Consider the following 24,176-nt stretch of genomic DNA (forward strand, 5'->3'; position numbering starts at 1 on the left):
TAAAATCAGAGCCTATCTGATAATAATAATAATTCACTCTTGCCCAAGATTGACATTTTGTATAAAATCCAGCAGAAGGTAATGCCACATATGAAGACTACCCCACACCCCTCCCTGAGGAAGTTATTCCCAGGAATTCAGCAATAAATAATAGAACTCTTGACTATTGCTCCATGTGCGTCTAACCTGGCAAGATAAAGCAGCTTTCTTCATAGCTGTCCAAAGGATCTGCCAGTCATACTTTTGAAATACTGTCCAAATTTACCACAGAGACTCTACAGACCAGAACCGATATATATTCTTCACATATGAGTACTATATGGTTAGTAATTATAATGTAAAACTTATATTCAAACTGTTTCAAATTATTGATATTTGGGGGTTTATATGTGTCACTAATACATTTTTTTTTAAAAGAGAGAGAGAGAGAGAGAGAATTTATTTATTTATTTTTTAGTTTTCGGCAGACACAACATCTGTGTTTGTATGTGGTGTTGAGGATCGAACCCCGGCCGCACGCATGCCAGGCGAGCGCGCTACCACTTGAGCCACATCCCCAGCCCAACTAATACATTTTTTTAAAGCAGCACTTTTTTTTCATCATGTGTAATGATTAAGAGAAGATAAACTTGGAACTTGTTGGTGTTCTGATAGTCATCCACCCAGGACACCCAAAATATAATTGAAATGAAACCTTCTAGGGTTTCAATATGCCCAACCTAGTCTTTATCACACTTGAATCCTGATACACTTATGAAGACATGTCCGTGGACTGAACAAGGATGCTTCAGGTTTCTTTGCTTAGTAAAGAAATAGTGGGCTCATGTAACCCTTCTAGGTGATTTTGATAAATATGTCACAAAGAAAAAGCTAAGACATAAATATGTCACAAACACCTAGGTCTTATGGAAAAGGGTAACTTCATCAATCTAGAAAGATGAATAAATTATATTTTAAAATTGAAAGCAGACTAAACATTCAAAAAACAGTTATGTGAATTATGAGACATATACCCAAAGGAATGTTATGCAGCCCTTTAAAATTATATATCTAAAAACAATATAAAAACATAGAAAAATTTTAATGATGTGAAGTAAAAACAGAATAAAAATATACATACATAATTATAAGAAATCTTGGCATAGACAAAAGACAGAAAGGAAATATAAGCAAATAGCAATGATAACAACTTTTGTATTCTAGAAGAGTAAATATTATTTTCTTCCTTGGACTTTTTTCTTATTTTCCAAATTTCTTTTTTTTTTGGGGGGGGGGTTGTTTTGTTTAATTATTTTGTTGTTGTTGTTTTTAGATACACATAAGAGTAATGTGTATTTTGACATATTATACATACACGGAGTGCAACCCATTCTACTTTTATCTCATTCTTGTGGTTGTACAGGATGTAGAGTTGCACTGGTTGTGTATTCATATATGAATATTGGAAAGTTATGTCCAATTCATTCTACTGTTTTTCCTATTCCCATTCCTCCTCCCTTCCCTTCATTTCTCTTTGTCTAATCCAATGAACTTTTGTACTTTCTCTCCCTACCTCCCTTATTGTGGGTTAGCATCCACATATCAGAGAGAACAATCGCCTTTGGTTTTTTGGGACTGGCTTATTTCATTTAGCATGATAACAAAAAGGATGAATAAATAATTAATAATATATTATTAAATAAATAAATAATTTAAATAATTAAATAAAATATTTAAATAATTAAATAAAAAATAAATATACATCCATTTACCAGCAAAAGATGAATGGATAAAGAAAATGTGAGATATACACACACACACACACACACAATGGAACATTATTTTCCAACTTTCTCTTAATGAGTGTGTTCATTTTAATGGAAAAAAATAGATACTAAAGGAAAAAATGAAACAAATTTTAAATTCTCATATTCAATGGGAGTCATCACTCAATCAAAGTGGAAAAGTCAATTGGGCGAAGGGAAAAGTTGTTTCCCACTGAAATAATATATTTGGTTGCATAATTTTTCAGCGTTCAGGAATATCATACTTGACTGGTGCAGAGACTATACTCGCAGTAGTCAAAGGAAGCTCTTATCTTTCTCCATAATGCACACAATTTCAAAACAAAAACAAAAACTGATGGGAACAGTTCTGTGAAGCTCGGGAGATTTGAGCAAAGTTTACCAACACTGAGGAAAGTTTAAAGTGGGATTTGTGTTCCACAAAGGGCTGGTGGTCAAGTGCAATTTGAAATCTATAGGGGTCAGGGAAACATCCTGACTGAGAGGAAGGTAATTGCACTGGAAAATCTGATCTCGGATTGTTCTAATGCAAGAGTGTACATTAAGAACTGTCAGGGAAACAAAAAAACCAAGAAAAAAGGATGCTGGCTCTATTTGTTAACAGTGACACAAACAGTGACTACCACAGATGCTGGCAGCCTGGAAGAATGAACACAGAATCCTGAGCTACATATAGGGAGGCCACGCTCCAAGCAGAGTTCATCGTCTTCTCTGTTCAGTTTCTCACTGCTCACTAAAGATAGAGTATAGAGCAACTCTGTTCAACAGAACTAGCCACAAATCTGTGGTTTAAAATGTTCTAGTAACCATGCTCAAAACAGGTTAATAAAAAGAAAAGGTAAATTTCATCTTAATAATGTTACTTAATCCAATGTATACAAAATATTATAATTTCAAAGTGGAATTGATATAAAACAAATTATTTTTACTGATTTTTTAAAAAAAAAAAATGACAGTGGAATGTATTACAATTCTTATTACAATTTTTCATATCTCTGGTTGTATATAAAATATATTGACACCAATTAGTGTCTTCATACATGTACTTTGGATGATGATGTCCATCACATTCCACCATCCTTGCTAATCCCCTGCCCCCTCCCTTTCCCTCCCACCCCTTTCCCTATCTAGAATTCCTCTATTGCTCCCATGCTCCCCCTCCCTACCCCACTATGAGTCAGCCTCCTTATATCAGAGAAAACATTTAGCATATGTTTCTCTGGAATTGGCTAACTTCACTTAGCATTATCTTCTCTAACTTCATTTATTTACCAGCAAATGCCATGATTTTATTCTCTTTTATTGCTGAGTAATATTCCATTGTGTATATATGCCACATTTTTTAATCCATTCATTCACTGAAGGGCATCTAAGTTGGCTCCATAGTTTAGCTATTGTGAATTGTGCTGTTATAAACATTGATGTGGCTGTGTTCCTGTAGTATGCTGTTTTTAAGTCTTTTGGGTTTAGACTGAGGAGAGGGATAGCTGGGTCAAATGCTCGTTCCATTCCCAGATTTCCAAGGAATCTCCATACTGTTTTCCATATTGGCTGCACCAATTTGCAGTCCCACCAACAATTTATGAGTGTACCTTTCTCCCACATCCTCACCAACACTTACTGTTGTTTGTCTTCATGATAGCTGCCATTCTGATTGAAATGAGATGATAGAGTAGTTTTGATTTGCATTTCTCTGATCACTAGAGATGGTGAACATTTTTTTCATATATTTGCTTATTGATTGTGTATCCTCTTCTGAGAAGTGTCTGTTTAGTCCTTGGCCCATTTGTTGATTGGGTTATTTGTTTTTTTGGTGCTTAGCTTTTTGAGTTCTTTCTATACCCTAGCAATTAGTGCTCTGTCTGATGTATGAGGGGCAAAAATTTTCTCCCAGGATATAGGCTGTCTATTCACCTCACAGATTGTAAAACAAATTATTAATAAAATAGCTAAAAATTTTTTTACTAAGTCTTTAAAATTTGGCATACACAGTCTTTTTACTTGCAACACATCTCAGTTTGGACCATAACATTCCAAGTTCTTGGACAGCAGAAGATCTGCACATCCTTTTCCATGTTTAATATCTACATGACTAGAAATTTTTATGGGATAGGGCAACAAAAATTGTAAGTCGCATAAATATGTACAAGTCAGTGAGTGATTCAGCATTCAGGACAGTAGATGTAATGGAGAAAGAAATAAAACACAAAAATGGGCAAAACTAAAATCTTGAATTTCTGAAGAAAAGAAAAACATGGCAAAATAATCGTTGATCGATCAAGTGTTTAACTAAAAATGTGAGTCCTTCAAAAAAATTACAAATATGCACTGCAGAATAATTCCTTTATAAGGATATTTATAATGTGACAAAATGATGCTTCCTATTTTAAAATAACTGAAATTCATTTCCTTGAGTGTCTTAAAATTAAAGAGATATAGGCTAGAGAAATCTATATGGGTAATGAGGTGGGTTTGATTAGAGGTCTTTAACCTGTCTGCACATTAGACTCCTCTTGAAAACTGGAAAACATTAGGCCTTCACCTCTAAGACCCTCAATTATTCCTACATGCAGCTAGAGCATAGATAGATACATACATACAGAAATACACATAGACATAGTTGTTGTTGTTGTTTAACTCTCCCAAGTTATTCTAACATGACTCCCAGATTAAGGAGTATGGTGCAGGTGACCTCTGCAGGAACTTTCAGGGTGCTTCTCACCAGCCACTTACCTGCCCTGTTGCTCCCACAGAGGCCAAAGACAGTTAGCATAACTTGAGAGTAAATGTTCTCTTGTAAAACAGTTACATCTCTACTGATATTTATAGAGTCAGCCGGCAAATAGTATTTCATGGCCTACAGTTAAGGGTGTGTACTTCCTCTATAGCTGTCACATTTATTTCTACAATATGAAGCCACCTCTACTTAATTTTACAACTCAAGTCATCAAAAGATTTTATCAGTGCCTAATGCAACACCCATTTCTAAAGCAATTTCACATATTACAACAGTTTGTCAATGCAGAAGGTTGGTCCTAATATGAAAGAAATGAGTGACTATAAAAAAGTAAAATTTAAAAGGATGGTCAGAAGGGAAAGATTTCATTTATTTTCATGGATATTTTAAGACTCAGTTTTACAATGTTGTTCAGCACAGCAAGAATGAAGATGAATAATGCTCCTGGCACCAAAAGTAGATATACGTGTTTGTATACATGTGTATACTACATATAGATAAGCTACATGTATATTGTGTAATGATTTTATACTTATATAATTGTATACAAAGCCTTTCAAATAAAAAACAAATAGTGAAGACCTGGTCAGTTCACATTTACGCATTGCACCATGAGTGGATAGGAGAACTCTAATTTAGGGTCCTGTTTGCCATGGAACCCTAGAGTAGTCATTTCCTTTCTGAGCCTTAGTCTCTCCATCTTTAAAATGGGGGAACTATTGCCCATATCCTAGAGTTTTATGAGAGTTAAACAGAGAGCACTGGGCCCCCACACAATAAATATGTGTTGAATGTGAGTGTAGCCCCCACCTTCTTTGCTTCTAAGATAAAGGGCACCTGAAGACCAGAGGAAAAGTTAATTGCCCAGTGTCACACAGCAATCACTTACATGGGCCCAGATCTCCTGACTGGTACTTTCAACACAACCCTTCCTCCTCAGGGACTTTCTCCCCAAAGCTGACTATATCTTTCCTTGCCCAAGACAAGCCAGTCTCTCCTGCACTAGCATGAAGACCTTGACTCTAAGACCTTCTGCCAAGAACACACAAAGGAAGCCACAAGTACCCAGCAGTGCCCAACCTAATGTGACACCCACTCCCAGCAATGCCCATCTCCCAGGGCCCCCAGACACAAGTCATTTTACTTTTATTCTTGGACCATGACCCACAGGAGCCAAGGAGAGGTTCAAAACACTTTCTTAATATTTTCTATTAATATTGTCATGGGCTTAATTATGCGTTAACCACTGCATTCCTAGAAGCAGATCCTGATATGAGGATTCATGTGCAAGTGGCTAATTAAGACAGTACTAGGAGTAACTGATAAGGGATATGAGAAGCATCACAGAACAAAGGAAGCAGCAAAGGAAAGGTGTGACTGCTGGCAAGGCTCATCTTTTGTCTGGTCTGGAGGAGTGCTCAGGGGTGAAATTTAACCTCAGAGTTAGTCCAACTTGAGGCAAGGAAGCAACTCTTTCATACTCCTGTACCAGTTAATCTTTGGTTCCAAGAACCCAAGGGCAGTGTTCTGAAGAAGGTGGCAAGTACAAGTTCTGAGAGGTAATATACATAATTTCTGAGCCCAGAAGAACCAGGTAGAGCCACGAGCTCCAAAGAAAGACTGGAAGCTCTCTGCAACATCTCAGATCTGAGCCCATTTGATTTCCCCGGCACCTCCAAATCCAAAAAGTGAAAAGCCAGTCTCCACAGCCTGAGCACATTCTGCTAAAACCATCATACCAGCCACCAGAATTGGTTAGTGATAGGTTTTAGCAAAATATCATAGAACATTCTCTGGCAGATTGCCCTCTCAGCAAGATGGCTACAGCTCGGTACCAAGATTCAACAGCCACCCTGGTAGGCTCAAGTGACATAAACATGACCAAGAGGCAGGACCCCTGCCCTGGAGAATTTCAAGTAATCTTTCAAATGGAAATGTTTGTAAATGTAAGCATTTACACCAAATGCTTAAGATTATCCCATTCTTAATGATAAGTGAATCTCTCTTCAACTTCATAGAATCAGCAACAATACCTCCACAGAATGTCAGGCCATACTGGTTTACAGACAGAACCTACCTCATAACGAATTAAGTAAAGGATAAATGAAACCACAAGAAAGTAGCACTAATACTACTCCCAATAATGATGATAATGATAGCAAGTATGTGTGAGAAACACCTAGTCACCAAGCTTCTCAATATCTAAGTTACTGGATTAATCAATCCATGGCCTCCAGATAGAAGCCCCAATATCTTAACCAGGTATCACCACAAAATTTAACTTGAGAAGATAAAAAGACATATGAAGGCCATTAGTTCAAATTAATTATATCACTGTATATATTTTAACATCCTTTATATGAGATGATACAAAGTAATGAAACTGATTATCAAATGTTCCTTGGAGAATTAGTCATAACATCACTTGAGACAGTCAAGACATGCAATGCATACTGCTCAAAGCCACAGACCACATTAGCTTACAAAGAATCACCATGCCTTAAAGAAATAACAGGCCACGTGGAAATGCTGGCAACACACCAGACTCCAGGCAGAGCACGTTATAGTAGCTCAACCCTCACAACAGCTCCATCCATGCATGGGACCCCATCATAACCCCACTTTATACACAAAGAATCTGATGTTTATAGAGGTTAGGAACTTGCCCAAGACCACAGAAATATTCAGGAGAATGAAACCCATACTTCGGTCCCTCCAAGTGCAAAACGCATGCTTTTAACACCACACTATTGTGGCAACAATTCAAAACCTGCTAACACTGGAAATGAACCAGATGGTTCCAGCATCTTTATGGCTTATCCTTGTCACACCAGAATTATGCTTTCCAAAGCTTTGTCTCTACAACTCTGGTTTTAGAGTAAGATCATCTTTCTTCATTAAGTACCATTTTGTAAAACAAGACAATAAGAAAAAACTATAGGAATCATTGCATTAATAGTATCAACCAACATATTAGTTACAGAAAGAGATTAATTACATTAATCTTACTATTTATTATCTCAGCTACCTAGCCTCTCTTGATAAGTCTATCACTTTGTGGAATCTTCTCTCACATGAGGTTAATTTACTCTATTATTTTCTCTTTTAAAATTATATTCTTCACAATATCTAAATAATTCAAAAATCCTTGGCTGGTGTGATTTACTGTCAGATTATGAATTAAAAATACATTACAAATTTACTTTGCCACCTGTTACCATTAGCAAAAAGAGGGGACAGAGAGAAAGCAAATAAGAAACGATGGAAAGAAACTTTGAAATTTACTCTTGTCAAGTTTTCTGGAGATGTTTTCAGGGTTGTTGGTATATAGAGCATTTATGATTCTAGTACTGTTCCGCAAATATTTCTCCATTAATGGATAAATTTAAATGCAATGAAAAATTCATGATATAGTGGATAGTATATTCTAAATTCAACTCTCAAGGGAATACAACATCCTTATTGCTATCACTTGACACAGTAATGTGCCAGAAGTCTCTCTAGCAATCTTCCCCAGAAATTGCCAAATTCAAAAACTCAAATACTCATGAAGTCTACAAAACATGGCATGTATGCCACCTCTAAATAGTATTCTATCTAGAAATAAAAAGTGACAAAGATATGTCTGTGTCCCATAATAGAAAGCCACAGGAATTCAAAGCAAAAGTTGAGTGAATGGTACAAATACTGGTTGAATATGAAAAGAAGACATGAAGATGGAATGGAATTATATTTCAGCAGCTAATAAACTAAAGGAGGGAGGAAGCAAACATTTAATTAGAAAAGAAAGCCACCAGTTGTCAAGACCAGTTTTGGGGACACAGAAATCATAATAATAACCCAAAGAATGCATTTCTTACTTGCTGTCAATGATCACTTCAGACTGCCGATTGTTCACTTGGTTATCACTCTTGTGGCGGAACTGGAAAATCAAAGTATTCATGAGATAATATATTAAATCACACTTGGTCAACCCAAAGGGACAATGGAAATTTTTTGAGTGCATGTATCTGGACAATGTCTCCATCTGCCTAAGATGAACACAGTTATACTTACCTTGAACCCAGCTGCACATTCTAAATCTAAATCAACACTCAGCTCACTAAAACTCATTGTAGGCATCACCAGTGGAAGAAGTCTAGCCACATGCTCGACTCAAAATTCCAATTCTCACACATTTTTAGTCACTTCTAAGAAGACAATGAGTTCTTTCCTCTGTCACATAGTACCAGAGAAAACCATACATTAATTTTGATGACTCCAACCAGGAATGGGGACTTCCATTTCTCTCACATATGTGCTCAATACTTTATTGGAACATCACTGATTCTGTTTTATGGATTTCTTTGAAGTCAAGAAATTACTTGTAACAACATGTATTTTTATTCTCCAGAAATTCTAATTGTTAACAGTGATCTTATGAAATAGCAAGCATTTAAAACAAAAATCAGAATACAATACTTAACCACATTTGGTGTGAATTTATGTTTTATACCCAAGAGATCACATTTCCAGTAATGTAAATATCTTATATTGCTTGAAAGAATCCATGTATTATAAGTTCCTCACTAGACTCAGAAATTAGTAGCCATTGAGATAAATGTTTCTACATGAACTTTCAAGATCATATTATTATATGTTAGTTATTACAAATTATTAGAGACAAGGGTAATAGACAATAGTGTAAATTGTAATAGACTAAAATAGAAACAAAGTTATTTCAGCATATTAGCTTACATACACATATGAATGGGGATAATTTTAGAAGACATGAAACTTTGATTTTATAGATTGTAATCATAAAGATAAGTCACTATTCTTTTTTTATTTTAAATGTTGTATCAATAGCGCAACATATAAAATGCTTTTTTTTCTTTTTAACATCATTCCAAAACCCATTGCAATCTTTCTATTATGCTATCCCTGATACATATAATTGCACGGTATTATACAGGTATAAGTTAATGGATATTACCAGTAAAAATAAGAAGACAAAGCTATTTAGCATTTTTAAGATTAAAATAATTTAAAATATTATAAACTTTTAGGAGTAAATTGAGCCCGCCCATTCACTGATGTGTAAACTTATTTCTACAAATAGAACACTAGAGATGGAAACATTTTTCTGAGTACATGGTTTAGTGGGGTTGCCCAACATCTTCTGTTTGCTCCTCCATATCTTTACCTTAAATTTTTCTATTCTGCCCTGTGCCAATGGGAAGCTGTCCCCTATGGTCTTTGTTTCTGGTTGCCCTTGGCCAATAGGTGGTACTGAAGATCAGAAAGCCAGAGAAGAGTAAAATGAGGGTATTTATTCCCCTGCTTCCTTCTAGTTGAGTTAGCAACGGCTATGTTCTCTACAGATAGCCCCAGATGCAGCAAACAGCCCCAGCTATAGCTCCAGGGCTGGTAATTGCTTCCTTCCTTTCTTCTTCAGGCCTAGTATTTACAATAGTAGGGTAGCCCATGTTGCTAGCCTAGGTGCTTTTCCTTGTAAATGACCCCTTCATTATTAAACTCTCCAGTCTTCCCCATTTCAGAGTGACAGCTCTCTCCTGCCAAGACAGAATATCTTACTGATGAAGATATTCAACTATTGCACTAGCATATTATCACAAAAAATAAAAGCACTTTCAAATATTAACTATAGTAAAATCAACGGGAGACTTCATGTTTAGTCATAGCTGTATGTAATCTGAAAATACTCCTCTAAATTGAATAGTTAAGCATCAAAGGCCAAATAGCTCACCACCTCCCCAAAATCTGAACAACCCACACTCTGGGCTTCGGGATGGAACTCCCACTTTTGCTCAGGCTTTGCAAAAGGGTTTTGGTATTGGAACAGATGGAGTCTAGAAGGATTAGATTTGGTCTTCTCAGGCCCAAGCTGACTCTTTTTGACGATTTCTACTCTAGAAATAAATACAAAGTCTTAGAGGGGATCTGCTCCAGGCAGGAAGGGAGCAGAGGACCAGCATTCATAGTGTACTCATGGTAAGCCCAGCTGTGTATCTGGTGCTCATTTTATCCTTCACCTCATTTTATCCTCCCAACAGTGCTTATGTCATTAGCTCCATCACTCAAAAAAGGGAAGGGTCAGAGGTCCACTTGCTGCTAGTCAATGGTATGGTAAGATGTCTTCCTCCATGTTTTTTCTACTCTACTATTTTTCTCTTTAATGAAGTGTGACTATAATGAATAAGACCTTTAAGGACATTATTTAGGAACTCATGCATCTAAATGAATACTATTTCTCTGAAAGGTCAGATAATAAGGAGCAACCATACACTTACTCCAAAGGTATCATTGACCAAATTCATCCTCAAATGTCGGAGTCACAATGTGCACCATGAAATTGTTTAGGCATTTTGAAACTTCTTGTATAATGAGCACAATATGTAACAGTGTCTAATGCTTGCCAACTCTCAAAACTTAGACAAAGAATCTGATAAAGGATAAATAATACTTCACTGTGTGAATGCATGTTGTGTTCTAAATCCAGTTTGCTTTTCAACAAATAGGTGGTATTATCCTATGCAAAATGCAAGCTCTCTATGAATTTTAGTTTCCTCATCTATAAAACAAAGGAGTGTGTCTAGATAGTGAAAGCCTCTTGCTTTTAAAGAGGCACAGCTTCTATGACACCAATATTAGCAGATAGCAAAACAAATAGAAAAATATGTATTACGTGGTATTCACCAAAAGAGTTTCATCCAAAATTTTAAATAGATTTCCACTTTCTGTTTAAATAGATTTCCACTTTTCTGTTTCTGAGATGTTGCCATTGAAACTGAGACCTCGATCATGCTCAAGAACAAATACTCACATAGTCATCTGTGGCATCTTTGACAGCTGTCATAGTTATTACCAGAACCAGAGGCACGATGGTAGTAAACCAGGTTAAGGAGGAGATTTCTGGAATTAGCTGAAATAAATATTTCAAATAATTCAGGGCTGTTAGCAATAAGAAATATATCTTCCAATTTTGTTATTTAATTCTATAAGACTTGGAAGAAATTAATGCAATTATATCCTGTTATTTGTACAAATGTAGAATAACCCAATAATTTCAGTGTTTGCATTTGATAAGACACATAGGGTAGAAGCATCATTCTGTCAATTTTCAAACTGAAAAAAAAACATGAAAATTCTAAAGCAAGTTGAGAAGTAAACTTTTCTTGAAATTTTTCACATATGGTGGTCTTTCTCCATGTTGTTAAATGTCACCTGTCTTTCTCAGCTTCTCATCTAACTTTTAATAATTTTACCAATGCTTTATCACACCAGGTCTCAAAGAAAGATCCTTTGAATATCTACCTTGCACCAGACACTGAGCCAGTATTTTCCATATATCATTTGATTCCCAGAAAAATTCATTCAGTTAGATTATGTGCTATAATTATTTTTGCACTAGTCCATAGGGTTTTTATTCCACATATTTTATAAATAACTAGAAGAGAGGAGTTCAAAGGTTCCAAGTGCAAACAAATGATTAATGTTTGAGATGGAAATGCTAATTACCTAGGTTTAATCATTACACATTGTATATATGTACTGAATTATCACACTATACCCCATAAAGATGTACATTATTGTGTGTCAATTAAAAGTAAAAACAATTAAAAAAACAATAAGAAAACAAAATAAAACTCCTCTGAGGAGGCAGGAAAAATGTTGGACTAGTAGAAAAGCTGGATCCTACTCCTAGTGTCTCAGTAACTCATGCAAAAGTTTTACACATCACCTAAGCTCTCTGGATCTCATTTCTTCATCATTAAACAAAGGAGGTTGGTCTGAACCATCTCAAATGTACTTTCCAAATATAAAATTGTATGAACTAGGGCCTGGGGCTGGGGCTCAGTGGTAGAGCGCTCACCTAGCACACGTGAGGCATTGGGTTTGATCCTCAGCACCACATAAAAATGAAATAAAGATATTGTGTCTACCTCTAACTAAAAAATAAATATTAAAAGAAATTGCATGAACTGAGGCTTTGACCACAGGTAAGAAAGCCATCAGAGAAATGGATCCTAAGTTCTGCAGTGGCGTGAAGGGTTACACGAAGAAACCAAACTAGTTTTGTGGGACAGAGAAAAAAAACCTTGGATTCTACATTTTCTTCAATAAATGGTAAGTTGCTCATTAATTGTGCTCATCTGTTTGTTTGTTTTATTTTTATTTGGGGGTTTTTCCTGATTGTTTCTCAACTATATCCCTATTCTTAAGGAACTCTCCTACCCGCCCCACTTTCAGTCCTCGTAATTTCGTTGGGTGATTCCATTCTGGCTCCACACTTTGGCACATGATCTAGGTCAAGCCAATCACTGCCTCAAATCCTTGAGCCACAGTGATCAGTTTAGTAATGAGAAATAATCTCAAGACATTTACTAGAGATAAAAGGTAATTCATTCTCTCTCTCTCTCTCTCTCTCTCTCTCTCTCTCTCTCTCTCTCTCTCCCCCCTCCCTCCTCCTCTCTTTCTGTCTCTATCCATCTACATATCTATCTCATATTAGAGTTAGACTGGAGAGCAAGGAAGATAGGTCTAAAACTGCCAGGGCCACCAGATAGTAAGAATTTACACAAGAATCCTCATGACCAACAGAGATGAGAACAGAGGAAGAGAAGCTACATCCTCATCAAATTGTTACTGCCCAGGAGTCTAACCACACTAGAGAGGAAACATGACCCTGAATATATTCACCTTTTGATTAAATTAATTTAGATTTCTGCCACTTTCCACCCAAAGATTCTTAATACAAATAGCTACTCGATTAAAGGAAAATAGTACCCAAAGCTTATAATCTATACTTCACACATCCAACCTATCTTCTACCTCTTCAAACTAAAACAAAGCCCAGCACATTCTGAATCAACCAGTGTGATCTGATTAAATTATCCAAAATTAATACTAAGTAAATAACTGACTAACAGGAACTGTTTCTGTGTGTGTGTATATATGCATCTTTCTTGACCTATACCTTTTTCCTTCCCAAAATATCAGTAAGAGCTAAAATTTCATTTAAGCTTAAATTTTAGTCAGATGAGAAGGGAGAAATTAACTAATTACCACTCAAAACTGTAGGAATAATCATTTTAGAGTGAAATAACATATAGCAAACATCATTCATTTTATATGCACATAAAATATGTCATTGTTTTTGATCAAAATGAAATGTGCCAAATTAAGTACCGCAACCCTCTCAGTCTTAGTCAGCAAAGACTCTTTGCCTCAACTCTAGCAATCCCCACACTGTCATCGTGAGAGGAAGATAAAAAAAGAAAGGAGGCAATGAACAGTCATTATTATTAGGCTCTGGTTTGGTTCAAATAAAGTGCAAGTCTGCATTTTTTAAATGACCTCAGTGTTTAAAATGATGAATGCCCTGAGTGTTACCCATTCTTAGCACTCCCACATTTGTGAAGAGAAACAGCAACAATAACATTAAAAATCTGATAAGGATGGCTTTACCTCATCGCAAACATTTAGCAGAGTAAATTAACTTACTTTTCCAAATTATGTGAATATTTTTAAGAGATAATGAAGAACTACAACCCAAACATTACCTGTAATATCAGAAGGAAAAGGAAATAGGCATTTGCCACTCTTTGGAACTGTTCAAATAAATTAATTGGCAAGAAGGTAAGAATGTTGTACTTGGATGTGTGGATACGATTATCCTGAAAAAGAAATAGCATCGAGTTAGTATGAGGCAAGGTGTTGCTCATTATAGCTCTGAAATGTACAAAGATGAGCATGAATCATGCCAGAGTAAGAAAGAGAAGTCAGTTATCTAGGAAATGTTAAACTCTGCATGGCCCAAGCCCTTCATCTTTCCCAAGATAACATACTCCTCATGCTAGATGAAAGGACAATGTGGTGCCATAAAATCACCCTTACTAAAAAATATATCAACTGCACAAGTCCACTGATTAGATATTTTTGCTTTTGTGCATTCATCCCTTTGATATGTATTGCTTAAGTACCTACTATATGATGGCATTGAGTTCATGCTAAGGCCCATATATTGGAAGGAATCTGTGTGAAAGTCATCCAGTCCACCTTCCTGAAGCATGGTCCTTTAGGAGCTTGACAAAGGGCCCTTAGAATTGTCTTTGAAGGTCTCCTCTGATGGAAAACTTACTGCCTTTAAAGGCAGCCTGTTCCCATTTAAGAACAGGAATTACTAGAAAAGTCTTTCTTATGAGAAACCAAATCTGCCTCCCCATAATTTCTTGTTATATGCTGAATTCCATCCCTCAGGTCACCCAGACTAAGTCTGCCTTTTCCATGTTGATAATTGGTTTTGGGGGGATTTTAGTTGTTTGTTTTTGGTTTTGTTTGGTTTCGTTTAGTTTGGTTTCAGTACTGGGGACTGAGCCCAGTGGCACTACATCACTGAGCTACATCCCCAGCCCTATTTACTTTTTAGTTTGAGTCTCTCTAAATTGCCAAGGTTAGCCTCTTTCACTTTCAATCCTCCTGTCTCAGCCTCCCAGTTCACTATGATTACACACATGTACCACCATGCCCAATAACCTTCAAATATTTGAAGACCACTCATAGAACTCCTCTAAATCTTCTTTAATCCACATTCCTAAACCTCTCAGTCTTTTTCCATGACCTATTTTGCAGACATTTTTTATTGGTCAGCCTCTTCTTGACCTACCCCAACTTCTCCAAATCTGTCTTAAAACATAGCACCTAAAGCCAAATACAAATTACAGACCTAGTTCAACCAGACCATGTACAGTGGGACTTTGCTGTTCAGTGTTCTGAACTACTATGTTAACAAGCCCTAAAGTTTCATCAGCATTTTGGAAACTGTATCTCCATATGTATTCATATTAAGTTTCAATCATCCAAAAATCCCTAAATCATTTTTACATAAACCACGATTTAATCAGTTTTCCTTCCCTAAACATTGCAGTTATTTTTTTAATATCAATGTTCAAGATCTTTCATATATTCATATTATATAAGACTAATAGAAAAAACATTTTTAAACCTTACTATAATAATGTATTTAATATTCCTCCCAGCATTGTATCACCAGAAAATTTTAAGTACATACCTTTTATATATTCTTCCAAAGACAAAAACAAATACATTAAAAAGGATACACCACAGATGAAAATATTGTTCATTTAAAAATAAAGCTAGCTTGGCGTGGTGGCACACGCCTGTTATCCCAGCAGCTTGGGAGGATGAGGCAGGAAGATCATGAGTTTAAAGCCAGCCTCAGCAAAAGTGAGGCACCAAGCAATTCAGTGAGACCTTGTCTCTAAATAAATACAAAATAAGGCTGGGGATATGGCTCAGTGGTTAAGTGCTCCTGAGTTCAATCCCCAATACCAAAAATAAAATAAAATAAAGCTATAGTAAATTACCAGAGATCTCTCTATAGATCAATGTTAATAACATTTTAAGGTATTATATAAAACATATTAAATACACTTTATTTAACCACTTACAAATCCATTTACTTGTACTCCACTGAGGCTTAACTCTATCATATCCACAAAAACAGCATGACAAAGTCAGGATGATAAGTCCTGCTAAAATTCAGAATCAACATGCCCTAAATAGATTTTTTTAAATGAGGTTGTTTATGTTCCTAGTAATCACTGTTATCTGTTTAAATAAAATTAAACCTTCTGCTAAATGACCATTTTGACCATTTAGCAGGAATCAAGATATCCTACTCTGTGCTACAAGTTGTGGGAAAGTAAGAAGAGGTTAAGAGAAGAGTTCTCAGCTTAGTGGTCTGATCACTGTTATGTGCTAAAAACTGCTCTATTAGCTGAAGATGAGTAACTGCAGTGTGTTACCTACTCAAGAGCTGGGCTGGAAAGGAAGGATGTAGGAACTGTCAATCATGATGTTTTCCTCAAGAGGGAACTTGGAGAAAATACTGGGGAAGAGGAAAGCAAAGGAGAAAAAACAGTTAACCAAAAGTATCTTATATTCCAAATTCTATTTTATTTTTTCCTTCTAAATTAAAACTAAAACAGAGGTTAAGCTTGCATCTTGCTAAAAGGATAGATACAACACCTGTGTCAGTCAAAATCATAGTAAGAACTATAAAGAAATTCTCCTGAATTCCATATAGGTGAGGAGCTAATTCTGTGGGATGAAGTGATAATGTCAACCAGAAACTATGACAATTTTCTCCTAGTTACTTAGCTTGACATATAACAAAGATTATGTTTGTTCTGGCTCTGTTGTAACTTAGTCACAGATGATGCAAACCTGCACATCTTCTGCTGGGAGCAAGGAACAAGGGCTCCCCCTCCTGGACAATCTCTGGGTCCATCTACTCCTTGTTCAAGAATGTATTAGTGACAGGACTGACAGATGCAAGTAATAGGAACATGAAATTAAGGGAATAATTCTATAAAATGGGGCCACTATGCTGATCTCTATATGCTTTCTTTTCCAAGAAGCAATTTACCTGAAGCCCTGCCTACCTTAAGTAGCCTGGATATGTTACATTCCTTGGCAAACTACCTCTTATCAGCAGGAGAAATGTAAGCCTAAAATAATATTGATGCGAGGAACCTAAGTTAGCCTAAAGGTGGAAATTTGTGTGACCCTTTTCAGAGACCAGATCCTGAAACTCAGAGAGATAAGGATAATTCCCCCTATCCATAAAATCCATAAGAATTTATGGTTAAGAATACAATTATATCCACTTATTATGGGCCACGGTGACCTAGAGTTGTCATGGCAGTGAGGACTTGAAAGTCTGATGTCATCCTGCTGTCAGTCAAAAGTCAAGAGGTAAACCTGGACAGGACTCTCTGTAAACTTCTTTTTGATCCCCAGTAGAAAATGGAGTACAGGAGAAGCACACTGTCCCTCTCCTGAGAGAACCCACTCTCTCCCTTAAGAGTATCACCTTTCCCTTCCCATCACTTTAATAAACTCATAACTGTTACTCTGAGTGACATGTCTGAAATAATTTTGACTTGATTGCAAGAATTGGGGTTTGAAGGGAGGGGGCTTCATGCTGCCTCAGTTACCTGGAAGGACCTTGGCCTATAACATTAGGAAGACCTTAAATCAGATACATTGATAGTTAGCCATTTTGATGAGCTGGCCTATGGGCTTTCAGTCAAATTTTAGTATGACTCACTCTATAATACAGCACAGAAGATCTTCACCTCCACCATCTTAGAACTACTTCTCCACTACAGAATACTAGAAACATCCAAACCAGAAAAGAATGAGAAGGGAGTGGCCCCTGGAGAATCCATGTGGCATGTCTGGTGCTAAAGGAAGCCAGGCTGGAAGCCATGCTGTTAGCTTGTTAGCCAGATGGGCTGGTCAATTGGCTCCATGATGAAATAAGACTGAAGCACATCATCAAAGACCATGCTGGACCAGGGCAGGCCTTCCAGACAGTGGGAAAGAGCCAGCCCTAGGGAGCATGGAAACCACCCACTCCCTATGGGAAACTCACTCCCGAGAGCTCAAAGTGAAGCCAAGGCCAATTACTCCTGCAAGACTGGCCATCAGGAAAATGACTCCAAGAGGCACTGTGAGTAAAGGTCTGCAGAGGTACATGTAGCATCGGTAAAGAGCCTCCCTCTCAACGTCAGGATGAGGACAACGCATTGCTCCCCTAAAATGTGTTAATAAAGCTCCAAGGTAGACAGAAGATGGCCTGACCTAAAAGAGACTGGAAGGAGAGTCAGGACTAGAGGGTTCAGCACAAACTGGGCTAGAGGGAGAAGCTCTTAGGAATCCATACTAAGAAATGGAGAGCTCACCAAAAGGTTTTAAAGAAAAAAGTTACCTGATGGGATTTTTTTATGTTAAAAAATTTCAGGGTGGAGAAGAAATTGGAGATGACTAAGAATAGATATAAAAATAGCAACCAGGAGGTCTTTGAATTATTCCAGGTGAGAGATGATGGGCAGCTTCCACCACCAGGGTGATGGCAGAAGGAATGACGAATAATAAAATAATAGCAGATTTTTCCAAGCTCTTATTATATATACTATTCTTTATATTTTATAGCCCATTTTATTTTTAGAACATCCTTATGAAATAAGTACTCCATCATAAAGAGGGAAATCCAACATTCAAAGAGATTAAGTAACTTACATGAGGTTATGCAGCTTATAAGTGGTGCAGCCTGGATTTGAATCCAGGGACTCTGTCTCTTTAGCCCACCCTCTTCCCCCCAGTTCACTGTCCTCTGCTGCCAGGATAATCCTCCTCACCCTCTCCTCCCTTCTTCTCAATCCTGCTGGCACTTTCTTACCAAAGGAACCAGTACTTCCATCTATCTCTTCCTCTCCTGTCACCCCTCAGTCAGAGCCCTAGTTATTAACTGCCAATGTATGATTACAGTTTCCTTGTATTCCCTTTCAGTTCCCTCAAGAGTGATCCCTTTGTCCCCTCACAAAGATCCATGCAGACAAATAGTATACATAACCACACCCTTATTTTAGCCTTCTCAACAGAAGCAGCAGTGGTGAAAGTCTTTCTCACTTTTCAGTGCTGACTAATAGAAGGGAGGGGGAAAGTAAAAATGACAAATTCTTCAAACAGGCTGTTCTAGTTTAGATGTGGGATGTCCCCAAAAAGCTCATGTGTGGGACAATGTAAGAAACTTTAGAGGTGAAATTATTGGGTTATGAGTGTTTTGATCTAATCAGTGCATTAATCCCCTACTAAGGATTAATTGGATGATAACTGTAGGCAGACAGGTGTGGCTGGAGGAGGTGGTTGTCCTTGTTGAGTAGAATCTCTCTTTCTCCTGGTACGAGGTATTGAGCCTCTTTCTATGCCACACTCTTCCACCATGATGTTCTACCTCACCTCAGGATACAAAGAATGGAGACAGCTGTCTATGGACTGAGACCTCTGAAACTGTGAGTCCCAAAATGAACTTTTCCTCCTCTATGTTGTTCTTGTCAGGTCTTTTGGTCACAACAGTGAAAAAGCAGTGACTAAAACAGAAACTGTTAGCTGTGACTAACCTGACCATGTGGTTCAGAAGCTTTTGGAGCCTTTTGGAATTTGTTGGAGAAACTTTGAAATGTTTAGTGATACAAGTTGGAAAAGTTTTAGATTGTTGTAAACAGAGATTAATGGGCAATTCTGGTGGGAACTCAGAAGACCAGAATGTTGATTTGACTGTGGAGAGTAGTGAATGGGCTCATGAGATTTCAGAGGAAAAGAAGAACTCTATTGGAAATTGGGCTGGAGGCCATTCATGTTACATTCTGGCTAAGAAATTGCATTTTGCCTGTGTCCTGACACCTTCTGTGAGGCTGAATTTGTAGATGATGGACTTCTTAATCTGGTAGAAGAAATTTCCAAGCAGCATACAATTCAGGAGATGGCATGGATATTGTTGGTGGCTTTTAGCAGAAAGCAAGGAAGAAAGATTCAAAAAACTCACAGTTTGGCCAGAAAACTGTGAGTAAAGCTGAGGATAAGGAAGTTGTGGTTGTTGAAATCATTACAGCCACTAAAAAAAAAAAAAAAAATGTTAAAGACTTTGCCCAGAGACAATAAGAAAGATGGCTTGTAAGCATCTCAGGAATTAGCAAGACCACACCCATCTTAGGCACAAGGGTATAAAAGTAAAATTCTTTTGAGAAGAGACCATGGGGACACCCTGCTTGTATATGGGTGCCTATGAAGTTATTTCACCATGCTCAGCCACATAGGCACTCAGGTGGAAACTTGACTACTGCTTGAAATGGCAGCAACCACATGATGCTGGTTTTGCAGGATTACAAGATGCTAGAGTTAGGGCCTGAGAGGCCTGGTAAAGTGCAGCAGAGTCAGCAACCCCTGAGAGAACAAAGTGTGGACAAGGAAGCTGAAGCTGTAGTGGAGTTCTCCCAAATTAAGTATCATCGTGTATCCCAGATGCTGGACATGGAGCTGCAGGACTTGTTTGCCCAGCTGTATTTTGCTCTTGCTTTGGTTCCATCCCTTCTTCTATGCCTCTGTTTCTCCCTGGTGGAATGGAAATGTATACTCTGAGCCTTTATATATTGGACATATGTAACTTGCTTTTGATTTTTATAGGGGCTTATGCTGAGAGTTTGCCTTGAGTCTCAGAGGAAACTTTGGACTTGGACTTTGGGACAATGCTAAAACTGTTAAGACTATGAGAACTCTTGAAAATGAACTAACTGTATTTTATGAGATGGCCATGAGCTTTTGAGGCCCAGGGGCAAAATGTTATGGTTTACATATGAGGTGTCCCCCAAAAGGTCATGTGTGAGATCATGCAAGAAGGTTTAGAAGTGAAATGATTGGGTGGAGTCATTGGTGGATGTGTCTTTGGGGTTATATTTTGTGAGCTGAGTGCTTTCTCTGCTTCCTGACCATCATGTTCTGAGCCCTTTCCTCTTCCACACACTTCTCCATGATGTTCTACTTTGTCTTGGGCCCTGAGGAATGGAGTCGGCCATGTATGGACTGAGACCTCTGAAACTACAAGCATCAAAACAAACTGTCTCCTCTAATTGATCTTATCAGATCTTTTGGTAACAATGGCAAAAAAACTGACTAAAATGTGGGCCAGCAATAAAATATTAATAAAATAGAAAACATTATTTTGATAATAAGATTCCCATTTACTCACAATGGGAGTGTATTGCTTTTAAAAAATAGAAAATAACACACACTGTGAAATTCACAAACAGAATATTTGGGAAGTTGACCTTGATTTTTCCACTGGAAGTGCTAATAATATTTCTCATCTATATATTTATAGAACTATTATGGAGATAAAGTCATAAATGTAAAACCATTTTACATTAAATTAAAGCATTTTTACATGAAAGAATTATACATATACAGGATTGTTTGTGAGCAACTCCCAAATAATCCCAGGGGAAAAACACATACAATGTACTAGTCAGGATAAACTGACCATGCCATGCTAACAACTCCTAAATATTCATAATGTCATCCAATAAGTTTATTTCTTCCTCATGCTACTTTTCTAACATGAGCCCTCTCATCGTTGTTACTCACAATGGACCAACCATGTTTTCAAATACAGTTGCCATACCAAAGAGAAAGAGAAAGCTTTGAAGAATCTCACACCCATATGTTAATATTTTAACCTGAATGCTCACAAATCATTAGACAAGAGAGTCACCATGTATACAGAAGACAAAAAGCTAAAAACAGTGACGGACATCAACAGCTACCTCAAATGGAAATCTGCCACAATATTTTGAGAGTGTGAGACAAATCAGTACAAAAATAATTTATCAAAAGTAAAGGGAAGGGAGAAGGAAGGGGAAAAGGAAAGACAACAGAATGAATCTGACATAACTTTCCTATATACAAATATGAATATACCACAGTGAATCTCATCATCACATACATCCACAAGAAATTAATTTTTAAAACATCTATGGGTAAGTGGAAGAAAGATCAATAGAGGAAAGGGAGCAAGGGAGCAGGGAAGAAAGGTACTGGGGACTGAATTAGAACAAGATATATTCCATGCTTTTATAATCATGTCAAAATGAATTTTTCTGTCACATATAAAACTAAAAAGAACCGATAAAAAATTTAAAAATGAACCTCAGTGCTCCAAGTCCAGCTCTAATACACATTTGACTATGTTCCCTTTCCCCACAACTAACAGAGCTCTATCTAGACAGACTCAACCCCCATCCTGTAACTCCAGGGCCAGGCTCAAGTTAACATAAACCAACTACATGGTTCACCCTCATAATTACAATTTTGAGTTCATACACAAGCACATGACTGGTCAATTCTGGAATTTGCTGAAAATTTAGGCTTTCTCTTTCCTATTTCATCTCCACCTGGAAACAAGCAGCCCTAGGGGTTTGTTAGCATCTTGGGGTCATGAGTAGGGAGGTTGCCAAGAATTAACTTGACACTGACTATACAGCTAAGAAATGTAAAGAAATTAAACCAAGCCTTTCCTGAGGCTAGCCCTAAATATGGAATTTTTCAACCAAAAAAAAAAAAAAACCATCAGGTAATAATACACTCAAGATCAGTTTATGTTTTCATATAATAATCTACTTTTATCTCTACTTTTGCCTAAAAGAATGCATTATGGAAGGTTAAATTTATGTTCAGCCATTGACCAGGGACACTGCCTGTACCTGTAAATCCCACAGGCCAAGACTCAAAGCTTTCGCAATCAGTACCACAGTCTCAGCACTCTTTCCTCACTTGATGAAACATTTTTTATGTCATGACAGCTGTAAAAAGTAACCATCTAGAACTTAAAGGGGAAATATCTAGCTTTTCTTGCCACAAGAGGAGAAAGATGGAGTATTGTTATGATACAATCTAGATTCTAGGGAGAGAAATAATCCTGATTTTTAAGGGAGAGATTATCACTAAACCATGAAATTAAAACCAAAAAGAAACTGTGTCCACAGACTTCTTGCATAAAAGAGGAAGTGGCCAAAAGGCATTTGCACCACTCAGGAAATATGTGAAACACACATGTTTATGCAAAGATCCTAAAAGAATGCACGTATGGGGCAAATGGGCTGGAGATCAACGTCTGGCACCTCACTAATACCAGAAGAAACTCAGCTTCTCAGCATTAATGTTGCCTAAAATGGAGTCCACTGTGTTCAGGAGTGGAGGAAATGAAGAGATGGGATGCTCATGGATGAACCCACCTGGGGTTGCATCAGCCACAGAAGAGGCTGTGCAGAGAGCTGTCAATAGACATCAGCTACAATCCTCATCATTATCTTAATATTCTCCTAAGCCTGGGCTGCCAACCTTGAGCAAAAATATGTATGGAGAGGGAATATGCAGAGGGCACATTTCCCCAACATTTACCCACTTATCCAATTCATCTTTATGAAAGGCTTTATACATGTCAGGTATAATATTATTGAGCCAGGGCTACAAATGCAAATAAAGTCCCTACCCTCCTAAAACAAGTTTGCACTTCAGTAGGAGAGAGAGAGGCAGGAATACAAAAATAAACCTGCCAACTGATGACACAGTTTAAGTAAGTGATTGCTGCTATGAAAACAGTGAGCTACAGAAGTACCTGGCCTGCCGATGCTCCCTTAGCAAGCCTTCCGGCTTGACTTTCCAAGCTAATGTAACCACAGGATTATCCCACCCAATGAGACCTTTGGAATATGTGACCCATCTTCCAGGAGTGCCCATCCTCCAGGGGTATCCAAATGAATCCTATGGACTAGCAGGGAGAAAAAGTGAATGTATATATTAACTAAAATTGTATAAAGATTACTAATATTGAACATACAGATTGTCTTTACTATAGATGATGTGTACTATAGATATATGTCTCTAGTAATGACAATATATAAACATACATGTACGTGTGTGTATGTGCACAAAGTGTATATTTTTGTATGTGTGTGCATGAATATGTGCATATTATGCATATTTATATGCATGCATACAAATGTGCTATATCTTTGGTAAAGACAATCCATGCATATATGCATAGATATGCTCATATACAGATTTATTTTCCTTCTGACAAGTAGGAAACATGCTCAAAAACCTTGAAGACAGCAGACTAATTATTTTTATGGTCAAAGGAAATGAGGATGACCCTGTTCACCAAAACTTGGACACAGGACAGAGAACATGTGGCTTTCTGTGTAATGTTTTCTCTGTGTCACACAACA

The 24,176-nt window shown here is 37.2% G+C and overlaps 1 protein-coding gene across 4 annotated transcripts in view; it reads right to left on the reverse strand.

The window, feature by feature from the left end:
* The window catches only part of Atp8b4 (ATPase phospholipid transporting 8B4 (putative)), a 246,490-nt gene that overhangs the window by 142,833 nt on the left and 79,481 nt on the right, over window positions 1-24,176 (reverse strand). For 3 of the 4 annotated variants that reach the window (XM_058584792.1, XM_046460874.2, XM_046460873.2), the window contains exons 4-6: window positions 14,088-14,201; window positions 11,348-11,446; window positions 8,382-8,443 (exon numbers count right to left, since the gene is read on the reverse strand). In XM_058584792.1, coding sequence (XP_058440775.1) covers window positions 8,382-8,443; window positions 11,348-11,446; window positions 14,088-14,201 — 275 coding nt within the window. Of the gene's footprint in view, window positions 1-8,381; window positions 8,444-11,347; window positions 11,447-14,087; window positions 14,202-16,356; window positions 16,436-24,176 lie in introns of all 4 variants that reach the window. The other variant, XM_058584791.1, reaches the window with a different exon arrangement.

Source organism: Marmota monax, unplaced genomic scaffold, assembly GCF_021218885.2.
Source record: "Marmota monax isolate L192 unplaced genomic scaffold, Marmota_monax_Labrador192_F-V1.1 WCK01_AAM20220418_F8-fsc00001, whole genome shotgun sequence".
NCBI lineage: Eukaryota > Metazoa > Chordata > Mammalia > Rodentia > Sciuridae > Marmota > Marmota monax.